General features: G+C 41.2%; 1 protein-coding gene and 1 long non-coding RNA gene across 2 annotated transcripts in view; one reads left to right on the top strand and one right to left on the bottom strand.

The window, feature by feature from the left end:
* LOC146406890 (uncharacterized) overlaps window positions 1-12534 on the top strand; it is a 994549-nt gene that overhangs the window by 64788 nt on the left and 917227 nt on the right. The gene's annotated exons all lie outside the window — the stretch shown is intronic.
* Window positions 1748-10104, bottom strand: PNN (pinin, desmosome associated protein). The gene is made up of 9 exons (NM_001244231.1): window positions 9915-10104; window positions 9203-9274; window positions 7790-7858; window positions 7365-7437; window positions 7154-7248; window positions 6913-6988; window positions 5039-5194; window positions 4824-4962; window positions 1748-4243 (listed from the first exon to the last, which is right to left on the bottom strand). Exons 1-9 carry the CDS (start codon window positions 10025-10027, stop codon window positions 2841-2843), a joined length of 2196 nt encoding a protein of 731 aa, NP_001231160.1. The 5' UTR covers window positions 10028-10104; the 3' UTR covers window positions 1748-2840.

Raw genomic sequence — 12534 nt, 5'->3', positions numbered from 1 at the left:
ACAGACAAGCCCTAGAAGGGATACAGCTCCTTGAAGATCAAACTATCTAATTTCTGTGGCCATACCACAACCTTGACATTTCAGGGCAAACGAACTTTTCTAAATGGTGTCTTAGATGTCTCTGCTAATTAACACAACTCCAAACTAATTTTAGTCCTTACTAGCTGTATCCCTCTTCAGCGTCTAAATTTTCCATAAAAATAATTTCCTAGCTCTAATAGGACATTCTTTTTTTTGTCTTTTTAGGGCCACACCCATGGCATATGGAAGTTCCCAGGCTAGCAGTTGAATTGGAGCTGTGTGTCTGCCAGCCTACACCACAGTCACAGCAATTCAGGATCTGAGCTGCATCTGTGACCTAAACTACAGCTCACATCAATGCTGGGTCAGGTCACTGAGCAAGGTCAGGGATCAAACCTGCATCCTCACGGATACTAGTCAGGTTTGTTTAACAACTGAGCCATGATAGGAACTCCTCTAATAGGACCTTTATACGTCTTTTTGCCCTAGGAAACTCATTACTTTTACATTCTAACATTCCTTGTGTCTATCTTTGCAAGGAACCAATCACACTACTCTAAGGGCAAAGCAAAACTCAATTTTAAAAATGAAACCTTCCACTTTATAAATGTGTACCATTAAAAAGTAAAATTAAACTTACTAGAATTTTCTGCTTCCTTAGCAGAGCTTAAAGGAAAATTGTTCTGCATATTCCAAAGATCATTTCCTTTCTTTTTCTTCCTCTTTATTCATTATAGCCTTATCGCTGCCACAACCAATAGTTGCACTTAAACCCCCAAATTACCTTTTCTATTTAAGCACTATGACTATTGTTCAAATTTTCTGGGTAAGAATAACTGAAAACTTATTGTACAAGATCTAATGCATGCAATTATTTTAGGGTCATCAAATAGGACTTAAAAAAAAAAAGAACCAGATCATGTCATGGCTCAGCGGTAATGAACTTGGGTTCAATCCCTGGCCTCACTTAGATGGTTAAGGATCCAGTATTGCCGTGGGCTGTGGTATAGGCTGCAGATGTGGGTCAGATCCCATGTTGCTGTGGCTGTGCATAGGCTGGCAGCTGCAGCTCTGATTCGACCCCCAGCCTAGGAACTTCCATATACCATAGGCGTAGCCCTAAAAAAAGTAAAACACAAACAAAAAACAACCAGGTTGTTTTACGGGCATCCCTTTTAAGTGTTAACCAATTTTTTCCCCATCATGGTACACAGGAAAGTAACATTTGTACTGCATGCTGGAAAGAATTAAAATTCTTAGGTGAAGTGACTTGGTGGGAACAAATGGCTCAGGGATGTAGGCAGCTAGCTCCACAGTCAGAGAAGTCCTACTCCATTATTTTATAACTGTTACAAGAAAAGTTTTTGTTTTTTTTTTTTTTGCTGTGCCCATGGCATATGGAAGTTCCCGGGCTAGGAATCAAACCGACACCACAGCAGTCACCTAAGCCACTACAGTGACAATGCCTTAATCAGTGGATCCTTAATCCACTGTGGCACAAGGGAACTCCAAGGAAGGATTTTAACATATTCACTTACATTTATACCATGCTGAAAATGCATGTTGACATTTTCACTTATCATTTACTTGTCAGGGGAAGGCATAATGAATATTCAAAGCCTAAAGCTATAGTCACAATGTTAAATCATGAACTCAAAAAAGGCCTTTTGCAATTTAAGTGCTCTCTTGTATAAAGCATCAAAAAGTTAATACAAGTACTAGTCTTAAGCAGTCACACAAGTCTAAGCCACATTTATTTGCACATGTATAGTAATGGGCAACAGATACTCCAAATTCATACAAATTTATAAAACAACAAAGTTAATCATTTGGTACCACTTGCGTGTTATCTTGCTTACAGATTCAAGTGTAGATGAGCTTCCTTCATTTTGTAAACTTTCATACAATACTTACTTAAACAAAAATTCTTGAAAACACATATTGGTATGTTTCAGGGCCAACACAAAAATTAAGACAAGACCACAAACTCAAAATCCAAGTTTAGAATATACTTTTCTACCTCCCTCCCCTAGAAAAGTGATTATTTTCTTTAACAGATGTATATGTTGTATCACACAAGTAACCATGGAGATAAAATGATGCTCCCATAATTGTATAAAGAAAATTCTGACCAAATCATACTGTTTTAAGTTATCTACCAAATATATGGTTTAAATATGAGAAACGGGGAAATGCTTAGAATAAAATAACATGGGAGATTAGAAAAAAAGAAATGATTTTTAAGAACAAAATGTTCCCATCAAAGCTGCAAAGATCTGACTTTGACAACTTAAAATAATTGTCTAAGGCAAATAAAAGTGAGGAAACCTTCAAAAAACATTCTAATCACGTTCAATATCTAGTGATAAAGGCTGAAAATAATATCAAGAGGATATTTATTATACAAGTGTCAACGAGGACATCCCAAAACTAAGGAAAGAAATGCACATTTATTTCTACAAAAGCAATGTATGATACAGAATTAGAAGGGAACAGACTTAAAGATTTACCTATTAAAATATACAGATTCTTACTGAAGAGTATAGGATATTTAAAAAAGATGACAAGGGATGTTAATCTTTTTTTATTATTATTATTTTTACATATTTTGGAACCTCACATAATTTTGATAAATAACTCTTACAAAATTATGCAAAAGTACAAGAATGTCTGGTAAACAAACAGTCTGTATTTTCCAAAAAAATTTTTACAACATGCAATTCTTAAGGCAGCATTCTCCTTACAAGGAAAGGTAATCCTTTTACTCATCAAGAAATCTTCTGCTGCAAGAATAGGCTAAGAAAGCCTGGCTTCTTCCATTAACGCCTTTTGTCTTTCCTGTCTGATTTTCGGTCTCTTTCACTTCTTGAGGATCTTTTGCCTGATCGACTACTCTCTGATATAGACCTCTTTCTGTCAGACCGGGAATTCTTATCCTTTGATCCTTTTGTATCTCTACTACTACCACCTTTTGAAGATTTGTGACTTCTTTCTAGTCCAGAAGCATCCCTCCGCTTCCGATCCACACTCCTCCTGTGTTTTCTATCTCTGTTATGTCCCCGGCCCCTACTTCGACTTCTACTCTCACTACTACTGGTAGTGCTGCTGCTACTGTCTCTACTGCTGCTGCCACTTGTACTGGAGCTGCTACTGGAACTACTTCGACTACTACTACTGCCACTGCTAGAACTGCTTCCACTGCTGCTACTGGTTGAACTGCTACTAGAACTACTACTGCTACTGCTTCGACTTCTGCTCTTGCTTGTTTTATTTCTAGCTCGACCTCTACTTCTGCTCCTAGTTTTGGTTTTGCTCTTGCTCTCTGGATGTACTGTCAAGACTGGCTCTACTGTCACCTCAGTCAGTTTTGCAGATTCTACAGGAAACTCCTTTCTCTCAGGTGGTAAATGCCCTTGCTCCTGAATAGCCTGAGGTGGTGGCTGTAAAACAGCTAAGGGCATAGTCTCAGGCTGAGAGAGAGGCTGGGGCTGGAGTGCTGGTTGGGACTGGGACTGGCACTGGGCCTGGGTCTGGGCCTGTGGCTGTGGCTGTGGCTGGGACTGGGGCTGGGGCTGAGGCAGGGGCTGAGGCTGAGACATAGGCTCAGGCTGGGGCTCGGATTCTTTTTCTTCTTTTTCCTCAGGCTCATTTTCCATTTCTAGAGCACTAGAATTCTCTTTTGCAGGAGAAAGAGATTTACATTCTTTATCTGGCTCAACTTCAAATTCCATCTCTGGCTCCAATTCTTTGCTAGTTTCATTTTCTGAAGGTTCTATACTTTCAACTTGATTGGTTTCCATTACTTCCTGCTCAGCAATTACATTTTTGACACTCTCCACCATCTCTAGCACATCCATTACTTCTTCAGGCTGACTATCCTGCTGCTTCTCACTTTCCCTTACCTCAGTTTCCTCCTCCATCTTAACTTCCATTTCCTGTTTTTGTTCCTCTTCCTCCTGTTCTTTCTCTGCATCACTATGAACTATACCTATTTCCTTTTCCTCTTCCTCTCCTGCTTCCTCTATTTCTACATCATTGTGCTGATTACCTGTCTCCTCCAACTCTTCCTCTCGCTGAGCCACCTTACCCTCTTCTTGTTCCGACTTCTGTTCTTCATTACGCACCACCTGATGCTCTTTTTCCTTCATTGATTGTCTTCTAGGCCTAGCCTCCATTTTATTTATTTGTTCTGCAAATTCGATGCGTCTACCTTCAAATAAAGCTAAAGAATAAAAATGTATGTGTAAAGTTTACTAACAATGGTTTGAAAATTCAAAGTCATAAACTGACACCTGGTCACAAATTATCACTGAGCTTAATTGAAATGTCTTTTTTGCAAAGAGATGATGACAAAAAATTATGCCAAGTCAGTTTATGGTATCATATTATGCATTAATTTTTGATTCCAAGGAGAGACAAATCAATCTAATCACCGTCTTAGCAGTGTATACTCTTCTATGTGTGCTCCCTCTATGGACTACATCAATGCTGACTTTTTTTCCTTGATTCATTAGCATTTATATCTGGTCATTAGGAGCATCAAGCAAAAAAAGAAGTCATCTCATTCAAATGCTTAAGAACTAAATGTGCATTAAGCACCACCTACAGTATATAAATTTTGGGTTAAAATCTATCATGAAAACAAATGCTCCTGCGTATCAAACACATTAACATCTTAGAATATCGTTCTAAAAAATTAACTACTGAATCACAATTGTTACAGAAAACAAACATATGTATTTATGAGTGTGTTACCTTACCCATTAAAGAAATTTCCACGCACCTCTCCACTGCACACTTACCATTCATTTTTCTCTGTGACTCTTCTATCAGTTTTTGGGTAGCTGGACACATTCTTCCAGGAATATAGAACAAATGGGGCTTTGTCTTAGTTCTTATATATTTAATTATCTTGGCATTATGCTCATTCCATTCTTCTTGCTAAAGAAAAGGTAAAAGATCACTGCCTTTGTCATAATAAGGGATCACCAATCTCAGAATTCCAAAATATACTCACCAGCTGCGCAAGCTCAACCTTCTGTTCCAAAAGCCGCAGTTCTGTCTGTTTAGCACGTCTCTCTTCAAACAGTTCTCTCCTCTCATTTTCAACCTGTTTTCTTTCTTCTTCTGCCTGCACTTCAAGTTTTTGTTCAATTTCCTGACGTCTCTTTTGCTAAAGATAAACAATAACCTTTAAAAGCTTATTACACATCCTGATTGTGTGAAACATTAAATTTCTTTTTTTAAGTCTTTTTAGGGCCGTATCCACCGCATGGAAATATGTATTTTAACAGCTGAAGTATCTTTAATGCCTGCCTGTAAGTTGAATTCTTAGTTATCACTTTTTTTTTTTTTTTTTGTCTTTTTAGGGCTGCACTTGTGGCATATGGAAGTTCCCAGGGGTAGAATGAGAGCTGCAGCTTCTGGCCTACACCACAGCCATAACAACACCAGATCTGTGACCTACATGGCAGCTCATGGCAGCAACGCCGGATACTTAACCCACTGAGTGAGGGCAGAGACCAAACCCACATCCTCATGGATACTAGTCGAGTTCTTAACCTGCTGAGCCACAACAGGAACTCCCATGAAACATTAAAATTTTACTGTTGTATGCATACATTTTGCACCTGCAATTTAGAACACCAGCTAATTCAAATGTGGCATTTGAGGTAATCTGCAATTTTTCTTTCAGGAAATGGGGACTAAAGCCTTTTCACGTAAAAATGTTTTTAAAGCCATTAGGGATAATATCAATAGCTGTTCCTTTCCAATATAATTTACGAAAAACCTTAACTAAAAGTTATCCTAAAAAACAAGTACTGTTTATAGGTTATCTTGAGTTATTCTTTCCAAATCAAAGAATTTGTGAAGTGATGTCTTAGTAAATGAAGTAAAAAACTAGTCAACTCTACATTTTAAAAACCCAGACTTATTCTTCAAACATTAAGATACTTTAAGCCTTTTATATTCTCTAATAAAGTTAATATATAAAAGCTGAAATAAAATTTTATCAATCTCCTATAACTGAATTGTTATCTCCCTTTTACTATAGTGCTCCCCTAAGAAGCAATAACGTGGTGTTCAACTCCAAAGACACAATTACAATTCTGTTGCTTCAGTAAAATAAAACCTTCCTAAAAGGTGACACAGTTAAACTAAGAAGGGCAGGGAATATAATCTATGTTTTTGCTTCTAAAGTCCCTCTAAGTGCATTAAGTCTTAAAAATTAGAATTACTGAATTAATTACTGATGATTAACAAGTTCAACTTCCGGTTTGAAAGAATGCACTCTAAGGCCTAAAGAAATGAAGACTTGTCCAAGACAATGGAATGAGATTGATATAGAGCTGAGAACAGAATCCAAGTTCTCCCGAGTCAGACCAAGTCCTCTAAACGATAAGAAGTTCACTAAGTTATTTAACGGCACTTCAAAAAAGACCAATTAATAATTGTAGAAAGTTTCTACAGGTTTTCCTTGGCTTCATGTAGGCTTGCAATTAAACTTTTTTCCCGAAAAAGGAAGTTATCAGTTACCCACTTTTTGAAGCCTTCAATTAAATCTTTTTGGGGGGGGGGGCAGGTGCAGCATATATGGAAGTTCCCAGGCTAAGGGTCAAATTGGAGCTGGCCTACCCCAGAGAAATGTGGGATCTGAGCAGAGTCTGTGACCCACAGTTTGAGGTAACGCCAGATCCCTAACCCACTGAGCAAAGCCAGGGACTGAACCCACATCCTCATTCATATGAGTTGGGTTCCTTTCCGTTAAGCTACAACAGGAAGTGGAACTCCCGCAATTAAATCTTAAGAGAACTTTTCAGCTCTTTTTAAAAATATGCAATCAGCTACTTTGAAAACTTAGAGGAAGCAAAGGAAAAAGTGCACATATACCCTTTCAGTAGCAACAGTGGATTCTTGTTTAAATTTCTGAAGCGTGCCCATCAACAAGCCAAATATTCGTCGGTTCCTAAAGAAAAGAAAAAGAAAATCCAATTTCAAAAGGTTCCACTTCATTTAAGACTGCCATTTGCTAGAAGAAACATACAATAGACATAGGAACAATTCCTTAAATTTTCTTTAAATTACATTATTTAACAAGAGTTGTTTTCCTCCAGAAGGATACTAATGATACCTTTGCTTTCCCTTTTCATCCATATTTTGATCCTGGATAAGGTCTCTACGAGTGCGCTCTTTGGAGGTAGCTACAACTGAAGACTGCAAAGCTGGCTGTAGGAGAAAAGAAATTTCTGTCATTTCACTAGCATATGGGTGGCACTCTTTTAAATGTAGTAAGGTGAAAAGGCTATATTCATCCTCTATGAAGTTCTTTTAATCTCAATTACCCTCTTAACATCGTCATCCTCTGGGTCGCTTTCTTGGCGTGATTCTCTCCGAGTCCGACGCTCCCCGCCCAGCCTGACAAAGGAAAGAGAATTTAGAAGGAGCAATAAAAACTTTGATCTCTTTTACCTCTCAAGATGGTTAAGTTTTTGTAGTAAAAGACAGAAAAATAGTACAAATTGAGTATTTTCCCAATCTTATTCTTCTCATGACCTTTGTTAAAACTGCTGTTATTGTTAGTGAAAAGTTGAGTTTTAAGTGATATTGGCTGTCTCAGTTCCATCAGATACCAAGGGAACAGACTCGGGAAAGGGTATACTACTCAATTCTAATAGAGCCCTTACACAACAATATTTAATAAATATTTATGCTACCTCAGAAAGTGAAACATACAAGTTTGCTTTCAGAATCTTTTCATTCAACATACCTACTGACTGCCCCTTCAAGGTCTCTCTGTTTGGCTGGGGGTCCTCCTCCACTATCTGAGAATCCACGCCTGCAATATAAATGTCCAACATTATAAACACGTAAATGTATTTATATGAGAGAGTATTTCCATTTAGGGAACAGAATTTAGTTACAAATTAAAAAAAACAAAAACAAAAACCCTCCTAATTAAAGTAACCTTAGGGGCTCTTCTCCCCCTTCCCAACAACCCTGGGAGCTGTTTGCTTTATTTTTTTTATTTGTTTTGCTTTTTGGGCTGCACCTAGAGCATATGGAGGTTCCCAGGCTAGGGGCTGAATGGGAGCTACAGCTGCTGGCCTAAGCCACAGCCACAGCAACATCAGATCTGAGCTGTATCTGCGACCCATACCACAGCTCATGGTTCCTTAACCCACTGAGCAAGGCCAGAGATGGAACCTTCAACCTCATGGTTTCTAGTCAGATTCGTTTTTGCTGTGCTACGACAGGAACTGCTATTTACTTTCCTTTAATAAAGACTCTGCTGGAGTTCCCATTGTGGTGAAGTGGTTAACGAATCTGACTAGGAACCATGAGGTTGCAGGTTTGATCCCTGGCCTTGCTCAGTGGGTTAAGGATCCAGCGTTGCAGTAAGCTGTGGTGTAGGTCACAGACTCGGCTTGGATCCCACGTTGCTATGGCTCTGGTGTAGGCCAGTGGCTATAGCTCTGATTAGACCCCTAGCCTGGGTACCTCTATATGCCTCAGCAGCGGCCCAAGAAATGGCAAAAAGACCAAAAAAAAACAAAAACAAAAACCCAAAAAACTTTGCTTGCTTAAAAATAAATAAATAAATAAAGTAATCTTAAATGGTCATTTATCCCCAAATGCTTTTATAGCGCTTCTTTTACAACTATGGGAATAGGAGTTCCTGTTGTGGCACTGCGGCTGCGAGTCTGACTGGGAATCAATAGGTTGCGGGTTCGATCCCTGGCCTCGTTCAGTGGGTTGGGGACCTGACGTTGCTGTGAGCTGTGGTGTGGGTCGCAGGTGCAGCTTGGATCTGATGTGGCTGTGGTGTAGGCTGGCAGCTGTGGCTCCAATTGGACCCCTAGCCTGGGAACCTCCATATGCCATGGGTATGGACCTGAAAAGAAAAAAAAAAAAACAAAAAACAAAAAAAAAAAAAACAAAAACCTATGGGAATAAATTGTTTGCACATAACTGGTACAGTCACTTCAATCTCTAGTTTGGAGTGTAAAGTTCCTGGATAACTATACAGAAAACTACATACAGCTCATCACATCTTCAAACTACGGAAATATCTCTAACGTTGACTCTACCACAAAATTTGTTTAAACCGATGCCTTAATTTAGTTAGTATAGTAAGTACCAACAGTCTTAACATGTGAATTAAATCCTAAGGAAATCTTACCTCAGCAATAAACTACCACGTCCTCTACCTCCACCAGGACCAGACAGGGCCAGCAATCTGGCTTGGATGGGCCTACAAAATATTTACAAATCAGTACAAAAATCGTATCTAACAGCACCAAACACCTTAAGGATGAGGTTCATCATCAAAAGAAAATAACCAGGAACGTTCTAATCTGACGGTTTCAAATCCACGTGTTTCAAACAGGACAGGAAGTACTGCATTAACTTCCTTGTTTTTCCAAGATCAGTACCACCGAAATTGTATTTACCTCGCTGCCAGTACACATTAACAAGCTGGGGTCAGGCCCGAATTTCGCCACCCCAGAGGAAGTTGCATGAAGCGGGGGACAGCGTCCCGGGAGGGTCTCCGGACCAGTGCCGAGTCAGGCGGCCCCAGGAGGAGAAAGGCTTTGTGCTGCAGTTCCGGGCCTACAGGGCCGAGGGCGGGAATCGGCAGTCCCGGCCTTCCCTCAGGACAGGAAACCATTCCGACGCACCCCGGCCCCGCTCTCGCTCCTCACACCTGAGCCCCAGGACTTAGGGTGGCGGTCTCGGAAACTCCCACCTCACGGAGGACGGGATTCTACTGCTGCCCCGGGAACAGGCCTCGATGTTCCAGCCTTCTCAGGGCTGACCGCTCTCCCCGCCCCCAATTCACCCCGGCTTCACGACTGCATTTCGGAGACGGCAATTTCCTATCCGCCCTTTACCTCACGTCATTCGGATCCCGCCCGGTGAGCTTGCGAATATTCTCATCTACGTTCTTTAGGCTCTCTTTGGCCTTTTCTAGCTGCTCCTGCAAAGTTCTCACTGCGACCGCCATCTTCTCCCTGCGGCAGGCTTCGAGACTGCTCTACAGGCCGCGCCTGGCTGTGTCGCGCCGCGAAACGCGAGAGGACTGACAGCTGGCCTCAGCCAATGACAATAGGAGTTGTATTTCGGCCTTAACCATTCAGCAACCGGAAGGGGGAGAAGCTGCCGGCCCTTGAGACTCCGGGCCAATGAAAAGTCGACCAGGCGGTTGTCTCCCTCTCCAGTTAGCCGCGGGTGGCTGGGCTCCGCTTCTAGCGCAGAGTCGGGGCGGGTTTGAGAGTCCCTAGGTCCTCCGAGACGTGCGCTTGCGGCCGTGCTCGTTTGGCCAGGAGAGCGGAGCTTTCTAGCCCTTTTAACCCGTATATGACGTGCCTTTTTTCATTTTACCACCTAATCGCATTAGAGTAGAGCGGAAGCGAGTCTATTTTCCCATCTTCCCCGGTAAATGATTTTCTAAGGACAGGGTGCGGCCATTCTGTTGGTGCGCATGCCCAGAGAGGGGGTGGGCGGGTCGGCTCCCTTAATGAGGTTAAACCGTAAAGAGCACCGCAAAGCAAAGAATGAAGACGGAAAGATTATTAATCGTAATAGATAACATTTACTTTGTTCTCTACACCGTGAAACACTTTATGTGCCTTGTCCCCCACAAACCAAAAGCTTAAATAAAATCTCTGTTATTACTGATACGGAAGTTGAGTCTGGAGATACTGTAATTGTCCCTAGGTCATGCCGGCCTGGGGTCTTCCTATGATCAGACCCTGGGCAAGGATGTACTACAAGAAAAAAGCGATGGCGAGGCAGGCATTAGCTTCTACACCCGGCCTAATGCTCGTTGGTTTAAGACAGGGTCCGGGAGAGTAGCCCTATTGTTTGTGTCCTCCACCTTCTGGTTCTGCTTTACCCCTATTGCTGACCTGAGAACCGGTTTTGTTCCAGAAATATATTTGAAAACTGCATCTCAGAAAGCATTTTCGGGAGTTCCCGTGGTGGCGCAGTGGTTAATGAATCTGACTAGGAACCATGAGGTTGCGGGTTCGATCCCTGCCCTTGCTCAATGGGTTAAGGATCTGGCATTGCCGGGAGCTGTGGTGTAGGTTGCAGACCCGGCTCAGATCCCGCGTTGCTGTGGCTCTGGTGTAGGCCGGTGGCTACAGCTCCGATTAAACCCCTAGCCTGGGAACCTCCAGATGCCGCAGGAGCGGCCCTAGAAAAGGCAAAAAAAAAAAAAAAAAAAAAAAAGACAAAAAAAAAAAAAAAAAGGAAGAAAGCATTTTCCTACGGAAGCAATGTTATGAATAATCTTTGTGTTCTCATCCTTTATCCATCAGCCAGTGCATCCTTGCACGAAGCAGGCCAAAAGTATTTAACCCGAGTTACCATTTTACTTCATACCAACAGTCGTTAAAAGCTGTGTTAAGCTAGGCTTCGAAGAAAAAGCATAGAACAAGATAGCTGTGGTTCTTGCTTCCATGTAGTTTGTAGGATTTTCATGGAGCAAATATCATTCATGTTTTCATTAAGTCATTGAACATTTATGGAGTGACTGCTATGTGCTAGGTTTGTGGATAAGTCAGTGTACAATAGAGATATATACCCTCAAGGAGCTTGGTGGCAGGAAGAGTGGAGACAGACGATAAGCATAAGTAAATTACATAAAATGGTAGAAATGGGTTAAGTGCTATACAAAAAAAGAATTAGAGCTGCCAAGACGGATGAGTGTTGATAACTATTTGATTCTGATTATAAGCATACTTAGTCTTATTGATTCTTATTACAATCCTGTGTAGGAAGCATGAGAATGTGGTAATAGTAGATCTTAATCACGAAGTATAACAATGTTTCCATGGGAAGATGCTTTTAGAGTTATCCAAAAAAGTAGGATATATTCCTATTTCCATAGGATCTATTTTTAAGATCCTGGAAAGTTTAACATGGTCTGACTTATGGGGGCCCATCAGTGGAATGCCATGTTCAACATTTACAAATGCTCAATAAATATTAGTTTCCCGTCTAGGCTCCAAAATATCTAAAGAAAACTATGTTATTATGATCTGAGAAATGAACTTTGGAGTTCACGCTGTGCTGCAACAGGATCCGTGGCATCCCAGCAGCGCCAGGACTCTGGATCCCTGGGCTGGCACAGAGGGCCAGGGAAATCCGTATGTTGTAGGGCGGTCAAAAAAAAAAAAGAGAGAAAAACCAACCTTAGTAAGCTGCCTATATGTATATATATACACACACACACACATATATACACATATATGTATATATTTTTGCCTTTAGGGGTGCACCCGTGGCACATGGAGGTTCCCAGGCTAGGGGTCTAATTGGAGCTACAGCTTCCAGCCCACAACACAGCTACAGCAATGCAGGATCCTAGACGTGTCTGCAACATACACCATAGCTCACGGCAACACCAGATTCTTAACCCACTGAGCGAGGCCAGGGATCTAACCTGAGTCCTCACGGATACTAATCAGATTCATTTCCACTGAGCCAGGAGGGCAACTCCTAATT

This window comes from Sus scrofa, chromosome 1 (genome assembly GCF_054392235.1).
Source record: "Sus scrofa isolate SSC_HxYL_T2T_F1_AM1 chromosome 1, Sscrofa_HxYL_maternal_Yorkshire_Landrace_v2.0, whole genome shotgun sequence".
NCBI classification, from domain to species: domain Eukaryota; kingdom Metazoa; phylum Chordata; class Mammalia; order Artiodactyla; family Suidae; genus Sus; species Sus scrofa.
Note: the sequence above shows the minus strand (reverse complement) of the source record. Positions and strands in the feature narration are given on the sequence as shown.